Source organism: Varanus komodoensis, unplaced genomic scaffold (genome assembly GCF_004798865.1).
Source record: "Varanus komodoensis strain SLA01 unplaced genomic scaffold, ASM479886v1 scaffold6_4, whole genome shotgun sequence".
NCBI classification, from domain to species: domain Eukaryota; kingdom Metazoa; phylum Chordata; class Lepidosauria; order Squamata; family Varanidae; genus Varanus; species Varanus komodoensis.
This window is the reverse complement of record NW_025336347.1, coordinates 18,992,855-19,015,069: the sequence shown is the minus strand read 5'-3', so window position 1 is coordinate 19,015,069 and position 22,215 is coordinate 18,992,855. Positions and strand designations below refer to the sequence as shown.

The 22,215-nt window shown below is 51.0% G+C and overlaps 1 protein-coding gene across 2 annotated transcripts; it reads left to right on the top strand.

Moving 5' to 3' along the window:
* The first annotated feature begins 29 nt into the window (after nucleotides 1-29).
* CRELD1 (cysteine rich with EGF like domains 1) lies at nucleotides 30-20,253 on the top strand. 2 transcript variants are annotated; one of them, XM_044451870.1, is made up of 12 exons: nucleotides 30-41; nucleotides 753-817; nucleotides 5,988-6,144; nucleotides 6,466-6,548; nucleotides 9,632-9,742; nucleotides 11,178-11,269; nucleotides 12,111-12,287; nucleotides 16,651-16,746; nucleotides 17,006-17,089; nucleotides 17,518-17,613; nucleotides 18,400-18,546; nucleotides 19,052-20,253. In XM_044451870.1, the coding sequence occupies exons 3-12, from the start codon at nucleotides 6,007-6,009 to the stop codon at nucleotides 19,270-19,272; spliced, it is 1,245 nt and encodes a 414-aa protein (XP_044307805.1). In that variant the 5' UTR covers nucleotides 30-41; nucleotides 753-817; nucleotides 5,988-6,006; the 3' UTR covers nucleotides 19,273-20,253. The 2 variants fall into 2 exon arrangements, with proteins under 2 accessions (XP_044307805.1, XP_044307804.1); XM_044451869.1 differs by lacking the exons at nucleotides 30-41; nucleotides 753-817 and adding an exon at nucleotides 3,947-4,063.
* Nucleotides 20,254-22,215: the final 1,962 nt, after the last annotated feature.

Below are 22,215 nucleotides of genomic sequence, written 5' to 3'. Positions count from 1 at the left end.
AGGCTGGTTGAGGATCTTGAAAGAGGATTACCACTCCAGAGGTAAAAATAACAAGCCTTCTAGCACCTTGCAGACTAATGCATTTATTATGGCATAAACTTTCACGGACTATAGTCTATTTCATCAGACACATGAGGGAAAAAATGAAAAAAGGGGAGTTAAGGGGCAATGAAATGCCAAAATTACTGTCTGTGACATTTCAATTATTACTTAAATGTAAAATAAGCATAGTAATTCTTCACAATTATAATTATATATTATCACTTATAAGGAAGCAAAAGATTTTGTCTCTGTTCAGTTCCACATGAATAGAGTCAAGCATCAATTTAGTTCTGATTCAGCTGTTTCTAGGCAGTGAAGCTCTCCCTCTGTAATTCCCCTGCTGCTCAGTAGTAACTTTTTGGCCAACAGAAGAGTGTCCAGGAGGACTAAACTGCTCTTGTACTGTTTACTGAATGGTGCTGATGTTTCTGGTCTTGATTCATTTTACTTAGAGGGACAAGATGCAAAATAGAGAGAGAAAGGAATCTGAGAGAGAGCCAAGCTTTTGTGCCTGTTCAGTATGGTACATGGTGGGAGTAAGACTGGTTGTTTGGCCTTGGACAGATTGAGCCTGGGATGAAGATAAGGCCTCCAAGTGGAACTATCAGGAAGGTACTTGGGTGGAGCAAGAATGTTCCAGGATGGAGAGGCCCATAATATCTTGGGAGCATCCAATCCAAAGCAAACACTCTCTTTCTCTCTTTCTGCAGGAATCGTTCAGGGCCGGCGTGTTCTTATTCTCTACTCTCCAGACCACGTGGACTTCGAGCATCTGGTGGGCATCCTGGCAGGAGCACTGGCTAAGCTTCAGTTCTCCGTCTCGCTGGAGCTGTGGAGCCGTGGGGAGCTGGGATCACTGGGACCCATGCAATGGCTCCACGCCCAGCGCCGTGAGGTGCTGCAGGACGGTGGAGCCATTGTGCTGCTTTTTTCCCGTGGTGCCGTCGCTGGTTGTGCAGAATGGCTGGGCTGGGAGCAGACAGACGTGCTCTGCCCCATCAAGCCTGACAGCACTTTCCTGGCCTCTCTCAACTGCGCCCTGCCAGACTTCCTGGCTGGTAAAGCCAGTGGCAAGTATACAGTCATCTGCTTTGAGGAACTCCTTTCTGCTGATGAGATCCCAGCGCTCTTTCGTACGGTGCCAGTCTATCCTCTACCATCACAACTTTTCAACTTCCTGTTAGCCCTGGCTGGGCCCCACGTGGGGCAGGAGCAGAGAAGCAGCCTGAGGAGACACGCCGTGTGGATCATCAAGACTTTGGAGCGTGCGGTGCAGGGATGCCAGCCAGAAAGGCCACCCACGCAGAACCTACCACTGCTGCCTCCCCAGCTTGGGGATGAGCAGCTACAGGAGACCAGCAGCCTTCCTTGTGCAAACACTTGAGAGGTGGAGCATGTAAGAAGCAGGCTGTGCTTTCCCCCTGTGATTTGCAAATGTTTGGCCAAGTGCCTGATATGAAGACTTCTGCACTGGCCTTTTGGGCAAAGCGTCTCAGAAAGCAGCATGGCCCGGTCCCAGATTTGGAACTGGGATGTTCTGGCATAGCTGCAGTGCTAAGTGCAGGGATTCATTTGAACCCAGTGACAAAGGGGGATTATATGGTGGATGAACAGTAACATAGGTGTGTTGGCTCATGCTCACGTGGAGCTCTGGGAGGATCCTCCCGTCAAATGACTGAGCGACAGCCACCAGTATTTGTTACGCTTAGGAGGACAATTGTAGGCACATATGCAAATCTCCCCAACCTGTGCTTGGCTGCTCCTGCTCCTGATTGAATATGTCATGTGGTTTAATCCTGCGACCAGGCTTTTGGCAATTGAGCCACCTCTAATATTCTGTGGCAAGGTGCAGTACCTGCTCTGCTGCTTCCATCTTCATCTGATTTGTTTACAACGAATGGATGCTTCTCCCTCTGGAAGAGCTTGGAAGCAGGAGCATGCCAGTTCTCAGGAGAGCAGCCAATTCTATGGGCTCCGCTAGGCTCCCAACTAGTGGTGCAAAGGTGTATTCTGAAGCACCGAAGGTAATAGTTATGGCCCACAGAGTCACGTCTCCCAGGAGAGAGGGAGAGAGCAAAGCAATGAGGCAGCTCTGGATCCACTATGGATACCATCAGTCTTAAATTAAAACGTGTAAGAAAGATAGGCTACAAGAACTATGTTATTTATGCAGCAACTTTAAAAAGAACACTATCAACAGAACTTCCACGTACAATCTGTGTAAAGCAGGGGTCTCAAACTCAACTTACCTGGGGGCCGCTAGAAGTAGAGTCTGGGTGAGGCTGGGCCACATCAAGTATTCCACCACTGCGGTGGTGGTGGGCCGCTCATCCAGAGGCCGGCCAGGGCGCCGCCGGCGCTTTGAAGGCCGCAGGGCCCCTCCTCCGTGCCCCGTCCATCCCGGCAATTGGCCCATGGGCTGCGAGTTTGAGACCCCTGGTGTAAAGCCACAAGCATATGGTAGCTTTACACAGATGACATCTTAGCCATTTGGGTCTATACAAGGGCTAGCGTGCAGAATTACTAAGCCTATTAACAGTAAAATGTACCAGTAGTGCCATAAGGAAAAAAAAATATCCTGCCTGGATGGCCTAACTAGTGGAAACCTACAGCAGTGTGATGTATGGAGGAGGGAGGACTTGAAGGGGAGAGGACATCAGGACTCAAGCCTCCACAGGCCAATTACTCCTGCAGGCTGGAATTTCTGTACCTGCTTTGGAAGGATTATGTGTCTTCAGCAGAATGCTTGTTCTTTCTGCAGCCATGTTTTTAAAAAAGAAAATGACACCCTTTCAGCGTAACAGTTGTGAAGTATTTTTATTTCCTTTCAACCTGGTTCTTGGCAAGGCACCTTGGCCTGGCCTTGGGTCAGAGGGGCCCTCGAAGACCAGTAAAGCCTCTTGCAATGGCAAGATTCTCTAGGGTAGGTGAAGCCCTGAGAGACTGTCATTTACTCTTCAAAAAGTTCACAAGTTTTCCCCACAACTTCCTCAAGCAATTCATTCTGATTCCCTCATTAATTCTGAAGTGTTGCTTAGTATTGCAATGGATTCCAATTTCCTTAAATAAAACACAGTGTGTGTATATTAAGTATACATATACAAACACACACACTTGATACATTAGAAGAGACATTTATCTGAACAGCTGCATGATTTGGCAATATTTCAACACTGCAGATTCGTTTTACCATGTATAGATATTATAGTAGTTAGAAAAGCTAACACCCATAATAGAATACTCCTTAATAAGCCAACTTTTTAAACGTCACAAAATATAGGCAATCTAGTGCAGTATTCTGTGGCTGCTGAATAGGACTAATTAGAGTATTATGATAAGCGGGATTTGAGCATTTTTCTTGGGTTGACACAGCTGCCTTGGCTCTTCACGGGTGGGGGCATTAAAGAGATGAAAAAGGAGGAAATGCTTGTAAGATTTCTCCGAAGCTCTCCTTTGGACTCAGGGCGCCAATATTTTACGAAACGATTTCTCTTCTCACAAAGCCTGTTTACAGCGCATCTGATAAAAGCGGCGGCCCCCGTCCCGGGGTGAGGGGCATGGGGGGCTCCTCTGGTCGCCGAACGACGCCTAAAGCCGGTCGCGGACACACGGCCAGGCTCGCCTGCTGCAGCGGCGCCGGAGCCCCCACGCTGCTGCAGCGGCGCAGCGCTCCACCTGCCGGCGCAGCCCGCTCCTTGCGCCCGCCCGCTCCCTCTCGCCGAGCGGCCCCGCTAAGCGCCCGAACAGGTGCGGCTCAGCGGGGCACCGGACGGAGCCCGCCGATTGGCACTTCGGCGGCGATGGGGCTGATGTCATTGCACATGGCTCCGTCTCATTGGCGGAGAGGCGGGCCCGGCCACCTGACTGCGGGCTATTGGGGAGAAAGGGGGGGGGGGGGTTCTGCAGCAGCCGCCGCAGCAATCGCCCTGTGCGCAAATCTGGGCGCGCTGCTCCTCTCGGCGGCCTGTGCCCTGCTGGCCCGTGCGGGCTCCCCAAGCCACGAGCGGGAGGGAGAAGGAAGGTAGGTGCTGAGCGCCCGCCCCGGGGAAGGGCGATCGGGGCAACAGGACCTGGGGCAGCGGCTGGACTGACTGGGCCTTCTGGGCCGGGGCGGCGGCGGCGGCGGCCGCACCCCCACCAGCACCAGAGGGGCTCGGCTTCTTCCGCGCCGCTGCACTCTCCGTTTCCTGCCCGCCAAAGGGTGCATCGCCTGCAGCAGCGGCGAAATTGATCTCTCTCACCACGCCCGCAGGCGAGCAATGGGGAAGGGTGGATCCGGCCTGGCCTTCTCTGGCGCCACCGATTTAGACAGGCATAGAGCAATATTTCCTGCCGGCATCCCATACCGGGCCATGGATACGTGCACGCATCCCCTTATGAATGACTTTTCTCGAAGAAACTCTGCTCATTTCGTTCCGAGGCGCTCCCCGTCCCAGTGCGCATCAGCCTGCGGCTCTTGTCCTGCTTGAGGCTGGTACCGCGAACCCCAAAGGGATGGATCGTGTATCCTAGCCTTCCCCAACCTGGTTGCTGGCTGGAGGATGCTGAAAATAGTAGTCCAGCATATCTCAAAGCCTCTGCAACTTGTGCTTTCTGCTAATGAGTCGACCTGCCATTCTTACCAACATAGCCATTGGTGAGGGATGATGGGAGTTGTAGGCAAAAATATTTGGTGGGCCATATGTTTCCCATGTTTGTCTGAGGCTTCCGTCTTTTCTCATTCCACGCTAAGACCTCCACCACACAGGTTTCTTGATTTCAACAGCAATGATCATCATTACCTACTTTTTAACACCTTGTCCCATGGAAGGATCTGGCCACAATATTGTGTCTATTTCATTGGTCTTAAGAAAGATATCACTGAATGATGAATTCTGGAACTGATCTACTTCATTGTTTATGAGGAAAAAGCCAAGAGGTGAAGTGATAATCAGCTTCAGATAAAGGCTGTGTGGTGTGAGGGTGGTTAGCACCTTTAGCAAAGTCTGGGTGCCTGACTGGGGCAGCTGCAGCCACGATCCCCAGGCCTCGGACCTGGGAGTGGAGCCTGCATCAAATGTGCCTGGGTCCTCCAGCAGATGGGCTCAAGGACAAGTCATGTAAGTTTGAACATGTGTTGACTTTGGGCTACCATCAGAACGGGTAGGACTTTATTTCTCTGCATTTATTTTAAAGCTTGATATAATATATCAAAGTGCTTGTTCTCCTGATAGTGGCTTTCAATTGCTACTAGTCATGCTAGCAATATACAGAGGGAGAATGCCTTGGAATTCCAGTCACTGAGGAGCAAGGTTAAGAGAATTGCTGTTGTCCTCATATCCTGCTTGTGGGCTTCCTGTGGATACCTGACTGGCCATGGTGGGAGCCAGGATCTTGTACAAGACAGGCTTTTGATTAGCAAAGGTTTCTAATATTTCTGTAACTCAATTTTGGGGTTTAAAAGCCTCCACAAAATGCATCACACTTCTATCAAACTACAGAATACATATTCCAGCCCTAGAAACATTGTTCAATATCTAAATCATTCAAACAATGTTAAAAAGAATACTGAATGCTCAAATGGTTAAAAAGAAAAATATAGTAAAGATAGCCATGGCAGCAGATTAAAATTAGATTTAACTAAATTTAAAATAAAAACTAAAATTAACATTGTTAAAATCAACCAAATGCAAACTAGAATAAATAAGTCTAAAATCTCTCTAGGGGCCAGTCTAAAGACAAGTCCATGTGTTCCTACTAGGGAAGGCATTCTAAAGATGTGGGGTTACTGCTGGGGTATTGTGTCCTTGGTACTCACCAGTTCATAGCTCTTACTGAAGAATCAGAGAGTAGGACCTTAGTGCCAGTCTTAAAGTTTGGACGAGCTCATACTATAATGAGCACGTTTGTTCATGGACCTCCTTTGCTTCCTCAGTAGGACCACCTGCTTTTCCTCTCTTTTCCAGCCTTGCTCATGGTGTGAAGATGGCTTTTCTGCCCTGGATGAAGGTCCTGCCTGCTGTCCTCCCTTTTCTCTTGCTGACGCTTTGGACCCCAAGCCCTGGTGCTTCTCAACAGGAGCCCTGTCATACCTGCCGGGACCTTGCCAGCAACTTCAATAAGGTGGGAGGCTGGAAATAGTTTTGATTTGGGACTGGACTGGGGCAGCAGTTTGTGGCCACAGTTGTATAAAGCAGGGGCTTGCAAGCACCTAGCCTGGGGCCTGTGTGCCCGGCCCACCCTGTGCTCCTGCCTTGAAGGGTTAGGGAGGAGTTGTTGGTGGTATGGGAGCAGGGGATTTGCTAAGCATGTGTTGCAAAAATCAAAGATTTGTGAGTTGTTGCCTGCAAGTTGTGAGGCGACGGGTGGCCGTGCTTCGTGTTTGGGGTGGGGGCAAGAAAATCTAGCTTCGGGTTTGCTGTGAGCCTTCTCCTGCCTTCCCAGGGTCTGGAGCGGACACAGCGCGAGAACTTCGGGGGCGGGAACACAGCCTGGGAAGAAGAGAAGCTTGCAAAATATGCAAACAGGTGACCAGAGGTCTGGGCTACGCCAGGCCATGGGGGAGATGCTGCTCCTGCAGATTGCGCTGAACCAGCGACCTTGTTGGGAGAGGGCCACCCTTCCCTTGGCATCCTGATCATTAAAGGAGCCCAGACCAATGGGCACAATTACGTGTGTGGACTGTGATGGCTAATGCAGAATTAAGCACCTTAAGTGAGACTGCTTTTGAAAAAAGAAAACTAGTAATGCTTGTTTGTTAAAAGCAAGTTTCTAGGCCTGAGGGTTATGGATGCAAACACTGAGTAATCAGATGCGTAGATCCCACTTTATATACATTGCATTGGTAATCCTTACAACGATCCTGTAAAATAGGTCATTCTCATTATCCCTGTATTGCAGAGAGGTCCTTCCCTATGGCCAGCTAATGAGCTCATGGCTGAGATTTGAACCAGGAAAGAGCCATGTTCAAGCAGATGACAGATACAACATGTCTAGGGCTGTAGGCCCAGTCTTCCTATATGCAAGATGCAACTGGATGCCAGCTGAGAGGGATGGCTTAACTGGGGGTCCTGCACTGAGCAGGGTTTGGACCTGATGGCCCTCTGGCCTCTTCCAGCTGTACTGTCTGTAATTCTGTATCCAAATCTATCTGTCTTACTCTAGCGTTGAACTGAAAAGGATGGAATCTGAAAATTTGCATCAGAAGTTGGCTGTTCGTGTGTAGATTGCCTGGCCCCTGTGTTTGTTTATTTGAATAATTTCTATACCACCCAATAGCCTAAGCTCTCTGGGCAGTTCACAAAGCACATTAAATAACAATAAAGATACATAATATGAAAACATATTAAACATCATTTAAAATTGGTTTTAAATTCTGTATTCTCAACTTTTAAGATATATCTTTTAAAAATCTGACCTGTTTAACATCTAGCAGGCTCATCAACATCATCCCCCTTCTGCTTGGCTGGACTGCTTTGGGCATGTTGAATAAACATTTTCTTTTTATTATTAGTAAAGATGATTAATGAACAAAAACACGTAAACATCTATGCTGCAGTTGACCAACCTTCTCCCAGAAAAGTCCACCTTAAAATACAGGAGGTGATTTACAATGATATCTGGCCCACTGGTTGATTTGTTTGCATACATGTCTGTCATTTCAGTTGTTAATTCAGGTTCACCCTTAGTATGCATCAGATCTCAGTATTGATTTGTTGGCAGTTATCATCAAAGCTTAGAAAACAGAGGCTGTAGCTATGGGTGAGCCTTGTGTATTGACCAGAGGGGAGGCAGGGATTAGGCCCCAGCAGCCCACTCTATTCTTAACGGTTTTCTGCCTGTCTCTTTGCCCATACAGAGTTATTTCTCAGTTTTTTTCTAGATGCTTTGTGGTAGGGACGGAGAGGATTGCACTTTGAGGCTTTCTTCTGCAGCAGCCAGCAGGGACTACAAACAGAGTAGAGTAGAGATACGTAATTGTCCCCCGATTTCTGATATTTTGGCATTGTGTGCTGTTGTTTCTGAGCCTGTGATAGCATCTTCCAAGCACAAGAGGGAGGTAGCAGCAGGCTTGGAGCAAAGTGGAGGTGTAATTTTTGTACTTGCCAAAGTACAAAAAATCTTAGGAAAAAACTCCGAGAGCTGCACAAAGACCGAGGAAAAGTGGACTGAGCTCAGTAGTCATGGCCTGGGCAGATGGAATTGAGCTGCTGCAATGCTGAACAGGGAATATTCCCCCCGGCCATATTTTATTGCAAGCACTGATGGTTGATTCCAGTATTTGGATTGTTTTTTAATGGGATTTCTGCCCTGTCTCTGTACAACCAAGTGCACTCAAGGAGATTCACAGTACTACTAAAATAATAAGTCGAGCAAAACTGACAATAGTGTATGCACAGACGAGGTCAAATTCATAAAACACACCCTGGAATGAAATTTGCTGCCCCGTCCAGCAGAAGATGGACCTCTCTAGGCTGGAGAGTCTGTGTCATGAGGGAAACGGCCCCCTCCATGGCCCACCAGCCGTGCTTCACACGGTAAGAAAGTGTGGCATGTGAAGTGCTGCGTGTTCTGTAGTTTGCCTATACCAGTCTTCCCCCAGCTGGGTGCCTTCCAGATCTTCTGAACTACAAGGGCCATAATCCTAGAGCTTTCTCACCTTTTATGTTTGAGTCTGAATTTTCTAGCAGGGTTCTTCTGTCAGCCCAAATTGCTGAAGGATTTGTGATGGGTATTGATGGGGTGACGAGTGCTGGAAAGGTGCGGCGGGGGGGTCCTTTTAAAGGGATAAAAAGGGCAGACCGTCATATTCATCACTGGGAGAAAGTAAAGTGGTGGGGGATGGTGGAGGTAGAAATCCAAAATTAAAAACAACATGCCTTGAAAGAAGTGAGACAACCTTTGAGTTCATCAAAATGCTTAATGTATTAAAGATAATAATGCACATAGGAACTTGATCTCTGTGCACCAGTCACAGGCTAACCTAATTGTTGGTTCAACCCCTTGCTCAGTGTAGGTTTCCAAGATAAACCAACCTCTCTGATGGCTGTCCAGTTGCAAATCCATGCACATTTTTCTTTTCTTTGGCTTAATATCTATTCTGTTGAAGAACTCTGATGAACTCCAGAGCTCACTCTTTTCGGTGTCTTGTGCACTTTCTCAATAAATGAAGTTTAAACTGGATGAAGATGTATTCCTACCTTTGCTTTTGGCATCTTACAAGATGTTTGTTGTAAAGAACGCTGACAAGCAATAGACCTGTTTGTTCCCAACTAGGACAGCTGCTGCTGGCAGGTTCCCCAGGGTGGCTTACCAGCTGTGTTGTTAGCTCCTGACTTTGTTGTGGGGGAAAAGGAAAACAGTAGGGACTGGCAGCTTGAGCAAAGAAAAGTTATCCTGGCAGTCTTTTCTCAAAAGACCGCAAGGCCCTGCTGGGTCCTCCTGCACGGAAGATGCTGGAGAGGTTCATGAATGATTGACTGGGCAGAAAACATGTTAGAGGGGAGGCGGAGGGTTATTTGGGTCAAGGGGAGGGACTGACATCTTGGAGGGCCTCCTTTGGCCTGTCCGGCTGCCTTGATGCTCACCCAGCCTGTTTCTCTCCCTCCAGCGAGACCCGCCTGCTGGAGGTGCTGGAGGGGGTGTGTGCCACATCCGACTTCGCCTGCCACCAGCTGTTGGAGCAGAGTGAGGAACGCGTAGAGCGTTGGTGGTTCCATGAGTGAGTGGAAAAGAGCAAGGCTGACCCCCCCAGGAGATGTTTCTGCACTGGCCTCTTTGCCGCGTGCCTCTGTTCTCCAGTTGCTGGGAACATAGCGGGGGGGGGGGTGCTGTGGCACTCGTGTCCTGCCTTTGTGGGTCACGCGGGCAGCTGGTCGCCCCCCTGGGAACAGAGTGCTGGGCATAATGGATGCTTGGCCAGAGCCAGCGGGGCTCTTGCCATCTTCTTTTGCTACGGTATACAGCCCAAACGGTCTTCCCACAACCTGGCACACTGCACATGAGTTGCACTGCATCTCCCGTTGCTGGAAGGACACTGACTGGGGATGACGGAAATTGCAGTTCGGCTCATCTGGAGGTTGCTGGATTGGGAAAGGTGGAAGCAGTGTAATAGAGGAAGAGCAGAATGACCCATTGAAATTTAGCATTCTGTGCGCCACTGTTAAGAGGCAGCAGTGTGAGGATGGGGAACAGGCTTTGATCTGCAGCCCGGTGTTTGAGCCTTTCTGAGCTTGGTTTCCTGCTCTCCTTGGGGACTCGGTCCTTGGCAGATGGCCCTGACATTCCCGTAATTCCCCATCCTGCTTCCCCTACAGCTGGCTTTGGCTCGGAATGGCTGAACAATCACCATAGGCCATCTCTCAAGCGGGAGCATTTCCTTCCTAAATTGCTTTATCCTTGGCCCCCAGTGGCAGAATTTTATATTTCTTTCTCTGTAGCCCACCTTTCTGCCAAAAAGATGGCTAACAAAAAACCTAGATGTAAAATAAAATTGGAATTTAAGCATAGCATAAAAGCAAATAAAGAGCACACACCAATGAAAGAAATAAACAGCATCACCCAATTAAAATAACGCATCAGCAACAGACCAGCTTACAGGCCAAAGGGCTGCCTGAATAACATAGAAACTGAGGGAGCCAGAAGGGGTCTCCCAGGGCATCTAGTCTGACCCCTGGCTCCAGCTGGCTCCACTTGTGACATGCCTACCATGAAAACATGTCAGCGGAAGGATGAGAGCAAGTGAGCTGGCCTGCTTGTCCGAGTAGGGAGTGCTCCTGCCAAGAAAGCTGCCTTTCGCATCCCCAGGAGCCAAGCTTGCAACAGGGGTGGTACTTGGAGCAGGGCCTCCCACAAAGATACCTAGGCAAGTTTCAGGGGAGAAGGCAACCCTTCGGGGAGCCCGGTTCCAAATGGCATCGTCCTGCATGGGTCACACCCAGCACTTGGCTTGTGCCTGGAGACACTGAGCCAGTTTGTCGCAAGGGAGTTGTGTTCCCCCTGGCTGGCCTCGTCAGCAGTCTGACCGCAGCATTTTGGACCAGCTGGAGTTTCTGAATAGTTTTCACGGGCAGCCTCCATAGAAGGTGTTGCCCAAGAAAACGCGGCACGGTGGACAGAGGAAGCAGGCAGCAGTAACCGGGGTGCTCTTTCCTCAGGCAGCAGCAGCACCCAGACTTTTTCCAGTGGCTTTGCATGGATGCGCTGAAGCTGTGCTGTCCGCCTGGCACCTATGGCCCTGATTGCCACAGTGAGTTGTTTTGCGGTCTCTCGTGTCGTCGTGGCACTGCTCAAACAGGTGCATGTGCACACAGGCCTCTCCCAGGGGCAGAAGCGCTGTTTGGCTCTGTGGGATGCTGGGAGGGACTGATTCCAAGAGAAGCCAAACAAGTCTGGTCCAGAGGTATAGCAGCAGCAGTACTGCCAGAAGGCGGATGAACACGGGGAAAATCTGGGGTGGCAAAAGTGTGCTTATCCCACACCTCAGCCTGTTACAGCTGTTTATGTGCATCAGTAAAATGGTACAGTGCTGGCCTTAAATCTACAAAAGCCTGCTGCAAAAGGGAAAGGGCTGGGAAGGATAGAAGACAAAACCATTCAGCAGGGCTCTGGAAATGCCCCCCCCCACTTCGGTGCAACTTGCTGAAGTGGCTGCTGAATGGAGATTGTCGGTGGGGGGGGGGGGTCTTCTGGAGGACTGGTGGAACGGCCCTGTTTTCCGCTCTCATTTTCTGCAGCACATCTAGCTGAACTGGCTGCTGGTGAAGACCTGTTTTTAGGGAAGACTGCATCTGTGTAGGGTTCACCTGCCATCCCAGCAACTTGGAATGCAGCCCTTGCTAATTAGTCACCCACCTCTTGAGGTGAAAGGAGTTGTTAGTGTGAAGTGATGGGCTTTGGGCCTGGAACCTTTGATTAATCCATGCTAATGACGTGTGGCAGGATCTGGGGGAAAGAAAAGACAGGAAAGGGGGATGGAACGAGTGCAGGGGCAGCTGGCAGGCTGTGCGGTGACGTGGTGGGTCAGGAGATCTGCGGGTCCCGAGCCTGAGTGCCCAGTGGGTGCAGTGCCTGTTTCCGTCTCTCCACAGCCTGCCCTGGGGGCTCCCAGAGGCCCTGCAGCGGGTACGGGCAGTGCGACGGAGACGGCATCCGTGGAGGAACGGGCCTGTGCATGTGCCAGGCAGGCTACGGGGGCCCCTTCTGCTCCGAGTGTGGAGATGGCTACTATGAAGCTGTGCGCAACGACAGCCACCTGGTATGTGCGGGTATGTAGAATGCCCCCGTTGCTGGGCTGGACTGGGGCAGGTGAATGCTTTTCTGCCCCCCCGGCTAGTGCTAGTCAGTGGGCCTCCCCCCTCCACGCCTCCCTCCTGCTTGCCACAGGCCCTCGTGGCTGCTCTGGATCTTGGGCTTGGCCCTGGCCGTGCAGGGGATCTTTCCAAAAACCTCTTCAACGTTCTGTCGCACAAAAGGCATTCCTTTCAGGAAAGGCAAAGGTTCTGGATCTGCCCACCCGCCCCGGGCTGGCCCCTGTGCTCCTGCTGATACCAGGTGACTGGGCTCGGTTGGCAGGAGTCTGGCACAGAGGAACAGGCGATAACTGCTGGAGGTTTCCATTTTTGGCAGCTGGCCTGCCTGCTCCCTTCAGTGCTCCTACAGTGCCTACTGGGATACTGATGGGAGGATTCCGGAAGAGCCGGAGGGAGTTCTTTCTTTCTTTCTTAATTAATTAATTAATTAATTAGGGGACTTCTATGCCGCCCCATTCGCCAAAGCCTCAGGGCGGCTCACAAACCATAAATAGAATACAATAAAACTATATAAATTAACAATATAAATTAAGTCACCCTGGCCAAAGAATAAAATGAATAAATAATATTAACAATTAAAATAACATTTGAATAAAAAGGTCTTCACCTGGCACCGAAAAACAAATAACGACGGCGCCAGGCAGACCTCTCTGGCGAGCGCATTCCATAGATTGGGCACCACCGCAGAGAAAGCCCTCCTCCGGGTACTCACCCTCCTAATATCCTTCACGGAGGGTTCCCGGACAAGGGCCTCTCCCGCAGATCTCAGGGGGCAGGCGGGCATATATGGACATAAGTGCTCCTTCAGGTAACCAGGACCCAAGCCATTAAGGGCTTTATAGGTCATCACCAACACCTTGAATTGGGCCCGGACTTCAATGGGAAGCCAGTGAAGCTGACGGAGGACTGGAGTCATGTGAACATAACGCCCAGTCCCCGTCAGCAGCCTGGCAGCTCTATTTTGAACCAATTGAAGTATCCGGACCTTCTTCAAGGGCAGCCTCACGTAGAGCGCGTTACAGAAGTCAAGTCGGGAAGTCACCAACGCGTGTGTCACTGTCGCCAGGCAGTCGTTCTCCAGGTAGGGGTGCAGCTGATGGATCAGCTGAAGCTGAAAGAAAACACTCCTCGCCACCGCTGTCACCTGAGCTTCCAAGGGGCAGGCCCCCTTTTAAAGGGGCAGGTACCCGACCCTCCCTCAGAGAAGCGTTAACCACTTCCAAGATTCAGATCCCAATCCCGTGCTTGGCGTTGTTTATTAACCAAGATGGACAAGGGTCCAATAGGCAAGTGGTGGGACGTACTCATCCAAGCACCTTGTCCACATCATCAGGCCGCAATAATGGAAATTCATCCATTAATTTTGGACCAGACGGCGACATTGGTATCTCCCCAGAAGCCTCTGAATCACTAGTAGAGTCTAGCTCGTGACGAATCTGAGTGATTTTCTCCCTGAAATGCGTGGCAAAGTCGTCACAGCGGGCCTTCGAGGGTGGAACCAGATCTTTCTTAGGGCCAGGACGGACCAGCCCTTGTACCACCTGAAAAAGCTCCACCGGATGGCATTTTGAGGAGGCAATGGAAACGAAGAATTTCTTTTTCACCGCCCTCACCGCCACAGCATAGGCCTGATAATGGGCTCTTAAGTGTGTTCATTCAGATTCATCCCGTGATCTCCACCTACGCTCTAGCCATCTCCCGGCCTGCTTCATCGCCCGCAATTCAGATGTATACCAAGAGGAAGAGTGGGCTCTGCATGGTGGGAGAGGACGCTTAGGAGCGATTGTGTCAACAGCCCTAGTCATCTCCCCATTCCACAGTTCGACCAGAGCCTCGACAGGAGCACCAGTCTTGTCAGCTGGAAACTTCCCCAGGGCCTTCAGGAATCCGTCTGGATCCATCTGGCTCCGGGGGCGGACCCACACAATTGGGTCCACACCCTTACAGAGGGAGAGGCCGCTCTCAAGCACAAATCTCACGAGGAAATGATCTGACCATGACAGGTGTCAGACATAAATTACTCACCCTCAGACCACCCTCTTCCTGCCCCGTCGAGAAAACCAGGTCCAGAGTGTGTCCACATTCATGGGTCGAGCCAATGACATGTTGAGATGGCCCCATGCCCGTCATGGAGGCCATGAAGTCCTGAGCCGCCCCGGTCAGACCAGTCTCGGCATGGAGATTGAAGTCCCCCAGGAAGTCCCCCAGGACTTCAATCCTGGGGGTCCTCAACACCAGGTCCGAGACGATCTCCGTCAGCTCAGGCAGGGAGACTGTTGGGCAGAAGGGTGCACGGTACACCAACAGAATCCCCAATCTGTCTCGATCGCCCAACACCAAGTAGAGGCACTCCAGCCCTGGTCTCAAAGGGACCGGAAGTCCCGTGAGGGAGATGGAGGCTCGGTAAACCAAAGCGACCCCCCCTCCCCTCCCCTCCAGGCATGGACGGTGCTGAACCAGATACCCGGGCGGGCATATTTGAGAGAGGGCGACATCCCCCCCCCGCTCCCACCCAGGTCTCCGTTATGCAAGCCAGGTCGGCCCCCTCATCCACAGTCAAGTCATGGATGAGGGAAGATTTATTGTGGACCGACCTGGCATTAAGCAGCAGCACCGACAGGCCCAAGGGGCGGCTGACAAGACTACCTGGAACCCTCCGGCTGGGGGCAGAACCAGAAGGAGGGACAGGTGTCAGCTCTCTGTCCTTCCTTCTTCTATGCAGACACATTAAGCCCCCACCGCTGTAATGACCATTGCCCGTGACCACCCCAATGGCGGAGCCCACGCGCTCCCCAGGTAGCTCAACCGTCGACATAGCCAGGAACGACTCCATAAAAACAAAATTAAAATACAATAAAAATTTAAAACAGTAAAAACTCCCCGTCTACCCCCCCCCCCCGAGTACTTGAGGATCCCTGCTGTGCCCAGTGGTGAGCTGAACACTGCTGGGCCCTGCAAGCAACTTTAAGTCCCTTGACTTGCGACCCTCCAGGTGCTTTTGCCTACAGCTTCCATCATCCCCAGTTATGATGGCTAATGGAGAGGGAAATTCAGGAGGGCCACAAGTGGCCCACCTGTGAGGTGCCATAAGGCTCAGCTGATTGTGAAGTGCTGAGTCACAATGGTAATAGGATGTAATTATCACTTATTAACATTGTTAACATGTGTTCCTTGTGAATATTTAGGGAGATGGGAAACTGCCTTAGACTGGCTCAGACTGTTGGTCTGTTTAGCCAAGTACCAATTATTCTGACTGGCAGTCATCCTCCAGGATCTTGGGCACAGAAAGGTCCTCCCCATTCCTTGCTTCCTGGTCTTAAGACTATGGTTGCCAGAGACTGAACCTGGGACCTTCTCCTTCTGCCTGCAAAGAGCTTGGTCCTCCCGCTGTAACACTTGGCCACAGGTGCAGAATTGGCATTGCCGCCCTGTGCGTTGGGCTCCCTGAGCTGGACCAAGCCTGTTGCATCAGCAGGGCCTGTGGCGCTGCGTGTGCCGTTGCCACCTCTGGTCACTCTGTCGCAGCCTGGGGATACTGCCAGGTGGAAACAGGCTGCACGCCACGGCCTTAGTGACAATCCTCACTAGCACACCAGGGTCACTCCGAAGGTAGGAGATCCCTGCGTTTCCTCTTCCTCCCTTCCTGTGTGATCTTGGGTGTGCCACTATTGAATTGATTGATATTATTAATAATAATAGTAATAGTTATTTATTTCATTTCTATACCATCCATAGCCAAAGCTCTCTGGGTGGTTTACAACAAAGTATATAAACAATAAAATACAATAGACAAAAACATTAACAGTGACTACAAATTTATTTAAAGTAACATAAAAGCACATAAAAAGGCAGTAAAAGAGACTTGGCCAGGAATAAAAGAAAGGCACCTGGCTAAACGTGGCAAGCCCTTGAAAGAGCAGGGAGGCCTTTAGAGCCTTCATGAAGGGGCTGTATTAACCTGGCGCTGAAAAGATGGCAAATTTGGCACCAGGCAGGCTGCAGCAGGGAGGCTGCTCCAAAATGGGGGGCCAGCACAGAAGAGAACCTCACCCTAATTTTAAATCACGCCCTGGCTGCTGTTCACGGTGGAGCCCTCTCAAGGCAGCATACAAGACAAAAACCGCACAGAGCAGGTAAAATAAAATCCAGGAAGCCAGTATTCAATGGACGTTCCATAAAAGCAGCAGTGTGCCAGGGAACACGATCCCCTCAGGCAGCTTGTATCACCTCTTCAGGGGCTGCTTGCTTCGCCAGGGCTTGGAAAAGAGGGGAGGGCTTTCCCTTGCTCCCCCGCCCACAAGGCTCTCTCCCCACCCAGAGTGCTACCGGGCCTGTGGGCGCTGCTCAGGCCCCGAAGACTCGAGCTGCCTGCGCTGCAAGAGGGGCTGGATGCTGCATGACCGAAGATGCATTGGTGAGCTGGCGGGCGGGCGCGGCCCACAGAAATGCACCATCGCCAAGCCGCCTTGGTGACCTGAGGTGCTGTGTCTTCTGGCTATAGGTAACTTCGGGTGTGTGGGGAAGAAGTGCCTTCAGAAGGGAAATCCCAAGAGAGGAGTGGTGTTGTATTATTACACAGTGTGGCATCATAGGAAGAAAATGCTCATGTGGGGTGAGGAGAGAGAACTGCTGTATGGGACTGTCAGTGTGACACCTCTCTCTGTCTCCTGCAGACATAGATGAGTGCGGCACAGACATGGCCCACTGCCGTGCCAACCAGTTTTGTGTCAACACAGAAGGTTCCTATGAATGCCGAGGTAAGAGCACCGAGCCTGGAAAGTGGGTGGAACAAGTGCCCCACATCTGCCCTTCGCTGTAGGGCATCAGCAGGCATGTTTGTGTTGAGGGAATGCATCTCCTTGACATGGTCTGATGACTCCAGCTGGCACTGCTGCCATCGCACAAGCGACACCTCACTGCAGAACACTTACTAGCGTCACGGCTTCCAGTTACGCTTCAAGCCTCAAAATTTGCCCTGGGAAATTTTTTCCAGGGCAAAACCCAGCAGAGGCCATGTGGGACCCCCTTCCTCCCTGAGGATGAGAGTGTGCGGCAGCAGCTAACCGTTCAGGAAACCCTTTTTCTCTGTCACTCCTGCCCAGTCACTGCCTCAGCAGCTCCACAGCATGCCTTGCCCTTAAGTCGCAGGCCTGCCTCTAAATTCTGCACCTTCCTTTCCCTTCAGACTGTGCCAAGGCCTGCATTGGCTGCATGGGTGCCGGACCGTCCCGCTGCAAGAAGTGCAACAAGGGCTACCGACGTGACGGTGTCAAGTGCCTTGGTACGTGCTGCCACGCAGCAGCTTTTCGCCATCGTGGTTCTGTTCCCAGCAGAGCAGGCCATGTTCTGTGCGGTCCATGAAGGGACAAGTCCTCTAAAGCTGCTGGACCTTTCTCGCCAGCCCCACACATATCTCAGTAGCACCGACTGCTTGCCTTTCCTTCTGCTTTAACATTGCAAGCGGCTGAATTGTTGCCAACTGTTCTTATTCTCCTTCTCCCGGGCCTCTGAGCCCCTTTTCTCTAGGGAAGCCAACAGTGGACACTGTTGCAGAGAGTACCATGGTGAGCCCGAGGATGTGCCGGATGGGGGACACTGCAGTTGGGCCTTGCTTAGGGACAGGAGAGCAGGGTCAGGCCTAGCCCACTGAAGAGGGCTCAAGAATGAGGTTTCAGAAACAGTTTTTAAGGTTCTAGAGTTACAGCAGCTCTAGGGAAAGGGTCAGCAGGCACTAAATGCAGCTAGAGAACAAATGAAGAGGCTGATTTAAAGAGGGGCTTTCAAAGTGCATTTTTGCTGGCTTTTGAATCACAGAGGATGAAAAGGATGCATTTAAACAGGAGACATGGGACAGTCTCTCTCTCTCTCAAATTAGTATTGGAAGCAAGACTCGCCCAACCATGGAAAGCCCGGGAGCCAGTACAATGGTCCATGGATGAGGCTGGGAGACAGACGTGCTCTCTCCAAATGAGGGGAGGGGAGGTGGGCCTAGGGAGGCGATTGAGGGGACTGTGGGCTGATTGCTTCTAGCCAGCTAGTGTGACTCAAGTGCCTCCATCCCTCCTAGACGTGGATGAATGTGCGGGTGAGGTAGAGGAGCCCGTGTGCACTGGTGCTAACGAGGCCTGTGAGAACACAGACGGCAGCTATCGATGCATTTGCGCCGAGGGATACGTACGCAAAGAGGGGCTCTGCGTGGAAGAGAAACCCCCAGGTAAACCTCAGCATCATCAACCATAACGCTGTTTATACTTTTCAGGAAAGACATTTTTGTTGGCATTTTTTAGTTTAAAATAACAACACAGTTGCAGGAAGATCGATACTACACCACTAACAACTTATTCTATAGCAGGGGCATATGGGTGCTGCCCTGTGGTGTCAGACCCCAGAGCGTGTCTTCTGGTTTGGAAGTTTTGTTCTCTCTGACTTTCCCCGAACGCATTTTCATATTGCCGAGATTGCCGCTGTGTTCCTTGGCAGCAGTCTGCAATAGCGTTTTTCCTTATGTGCTGAGCCTCTCATGGGTCATCTGGCTGCACAAACAATTAGCACCATCCAGGACTTCCAGACAAGTATCCAAGTGCCGCGTTTCATACAAATACAGGTGCTTAATACTAGGTGCGTGGAACATTCAGAAGCAGAATGGGAGATGTATGGAAACTGCTCATTTCCGCTACTATCACAATGGTTTTGAGTGATGCATTCCTCTCTTGACACAGATGCCCCTGAGAAAGGATTCTTTGACGACATCACGGACGACGAAGTGGCTGTGCTGCAGCAGATGTTCTTCGGTGCCATCATCTGCGCGCTGGCTACGCTCGCCGCCAAGGGAGACATGGTGTTCACGGCCATTTTCATCGGCGCTGTGGCCGCCATGGCTGGCTACTGGCTCTCAGAGCGCAGCGATCGGGTGCTTGATGGCTTCATCAAGGGCAGATAGTGCATGGTGACATGAATTTCCCCTTCGGTGTCCTGCCTCAGAGAGCCAGCTGGTGGGCAGGAGCTCCTTGGCCCCCCTCCCCTCCCCTGGCAGGGCTTCAGAATCCAGAAGAAAGAGGTGGAAAGGCCAGTCCGCATCCCAGTCTGGGCCAGTGGAAGCCTCGACCTGGCAAGCTGTGAAATGGGAGGAGAGACAGAAGAGGCTTGGCAGTTCTCCTGTGGGCTGAGAGGAGGGAGGGCTCCTGGCAGGACATTGGATGGAGAGTCTTGGCATGGCCTGAAGAGGATGCCCCGTTGACTCTGCACTGGGCCAGCTCCTGAACACGGGGGCTGCTCTCCTGTGTGTTCCTTCTCGTGAGCTTGGGTCTCCCGCATTGTATGGACCAGGAAGAGGTTGGGCGACTGCAGAAAGAAACCTGGGATTGGGTGGCCACAGGAGTACTGCCCACTGGCTCTTTGACGGGCTGTCTTCTCGGCTGGGAGCGGATCTATGCATTATGCTCAAGGAGCTGGTATTTATTTATTTATGAAGTGCACCTCTTCCTGTAAAACTCTCCCTGCATACAGTGAACCAGCACCATCAGAACAGTTTTAAGGCGTAGACCTCTCTCTGATGAGCTGGCTTACGGTGCGCCGGGGGCCTTTTACAAGGGTAGAGGCGGCAGAAGCATTCAGAATGCCTTCAGCCACACTCGCCCATTGCAGTCTGGAATGGCACAGTTCAGAATCCTGGCGCTCCCTAGATAGGCTGAACTACAGCTCCCAACATCCTCGCTGGCTGGGGAATGCTGGAAGCGGTAGTCCAACAGGAAGAGAGTGCAGCTTGGTGTGTAGAACAGCTGTGATGAAGCCCGCGTGTGTGCGTGAGCAGAAGAAGCCGGGTGGCATGCATGTGCACCCTTGCCCCTTTGCATCTGCCCACTTAGAGCACCGTCTGTCCATCCACATCTCAGGAAGATTAAAGGTCTCTGTACACATCCCACGTGGGTCTTGCTGTGTCCCTTCTGTGTGCTTCTGTTCTACGAGGCTGTTCATTTTAGGTCCAAAGCTTGGAACAAGGCCCTCTCTCTCACCTCAGCCACTCCAAGGTTTAAAGCAGCTTATGAATAAAGCAAACCTTCGCTGAAAGGCCAATTTATCTTGACAGGCAAATGGCACGGCACACTTAATATATTTTAGTCTCCGGCTCTTTTCTCCACCTTGTCTTCACCTTGTGGATTTTCTCTCATGTATCCAATCCAGGGAGGGAGACTGTTCTTCCACAGGGTTTTGGACAGCTTTGCATTCGGACAAGGGTGGAAGAAATGGCGTCTCCCCTGTGTGTTCTCATCACTTTTCAATAGCAAAGAGTCCCTCTCTGAATTCCTATTTCTCCTAAGTAAAATGTCAGTAAAAGGGGGGCAAGGAGCTTCCCTTCCAGAGTAATGGGGCATGCAAGGAAAGGAATGGATGGGGTGGGGAGAAATGAAATAGCTTTGAAACAATTGCTGTGCTGGCTGAGAAACATGGGAATCGTACTCCAACATATGAGGAAAATGCCAAGAGGTTGAAGGTGGTTGTAACTTCTCCATCCCCTTTAAAGCAGTCACTCTGCATGCTAACGCAGGTCAGGACCTGGCCCCACCTTCACACAGGGCCAAGTCAGCCAGACTGGTTTTGGCGCAGCTGCTTTTTGAAAGGCTTTCTCTCCTCAGCAGTCAGTTCACTCCTGCTGAGCTCTTCAAAGGTGTTGTCCTTGCTAAATCCATCCTATTTAACCAGACCTTGGTGTCAGTTTCCATTTGCTCTACAATTCATCTTTCATCCCTCCTCCACTCCCCCCCCCCACCCCCGCCATGGCCACTTGGCAAAGAAAGGCCTGTTGCTCTCAGTATTTGTTGGCTCCTATGGCTGCGGAAACCTTTCCCAGGATTCCCTGCTCTTTGATAGCAGAGAGTGGGCAGTCTCATTTTTTTGAAATCAGTTCCTGCCCCCACACTTGGAACATGCAAACTCTTGTTTTTGCCCTTTTGGAAGCCAGTGAATGAGCTCCTGAATTAAATACCCTTAGCCAGAGAAAACACCTCACCCAACAGTCTTGTATAACTTTATATGATCACCTCTCACACGCCACTTCATGCTGGCCACACCACAGCCTGCTGGGAGTAACACAGTTTCCATGGGTGCAGTCATTCATCTGGGCCAGGCGCTCATTTAATGCCTGAACATTCAGCAAAATGAGTAGGGCATTGATCTTGCTTGTCAGGCTGGCGTGCTTGTTCAAAACCTTTAAGGCCTCTGCAGTGGATGATTAAGAACTGGAAAGCACTATATATGTAAATGCGTACCTAGGAATAATACCTCTGTTTTCTGAAGAAGGTTGGCAGGGAGACCAACTCTCTTGCATGACGACAGCAGTGTTTTTCAAGGGGAGGCAAGCTGGCTGTAGACAGCGCCACATCCTTCCTCATCTACCCTTGGCCTGGCCTGTGAGGTGCAGTCCTTGTTGTGGCAGGGAAGCTCAGCCTTGAGCTCAGTTCAGCAGCACAAGTCGCTTCGGCCTCTACTTAAAAACACGGAACGCCTCAAATGCATAACCACAGGAATTCTTATAACAGCAACCCCAGCCCATTGGTGTTTGTGTGGTGGAGGGTGTTTCTGGGGTCGTGGCTTGTGTACATAATAGCAATATTGGTTGTATGCCAAGCACCCTAGGCCATGAGGCCTGCTTTTAAGTAGCAGCTAAGGAGCTGTAGTAATAATCATGCTGTTAAACATGTAGCAGTGGTGCCTTCTTTATGGGTTCTGCTTGCAATTGGCTTTGTCCCCCTAAGTTTAGCTTCTTCTCCTGCATGCTGCTGCCACTTGTGGGGACAGACTGCTATGTTTTCAAGGCTGACAAGACACTGGATTCTGTCTGGTGGTTGTAGAGGGGCAGCCAAAGGCCACAGCACAGGAGAAGCAG

What these genes read in the sequence shown, in the direction of transcription:
- CRELD1 (XM_044451870.1), top strand. Translation starts at nt 6,007, where the DNA reads ATGGCTTTTCTGCCCTGGATGAAGGTCCTGCCTGCTGTCCTCCCTTTT. An exon ending in CAGCCACCTGGTATGTGCGG is followed by an intron (nt 12,288 to 16,650) that starts GTATGTAGAATG and finishes CTCCCCACCCAG; the next exon opens with AGTGCTACCGGGCCTGTGGG. An exon ending in GCATGACCGAAGATGCATTG is followed by an intron (nt 16,747 to 17,005) that starts GTGAGCTGGCGG and finishes TGTCTCCTGCAG; the next exon opens with ACATAGATGAGTGCGGCACA.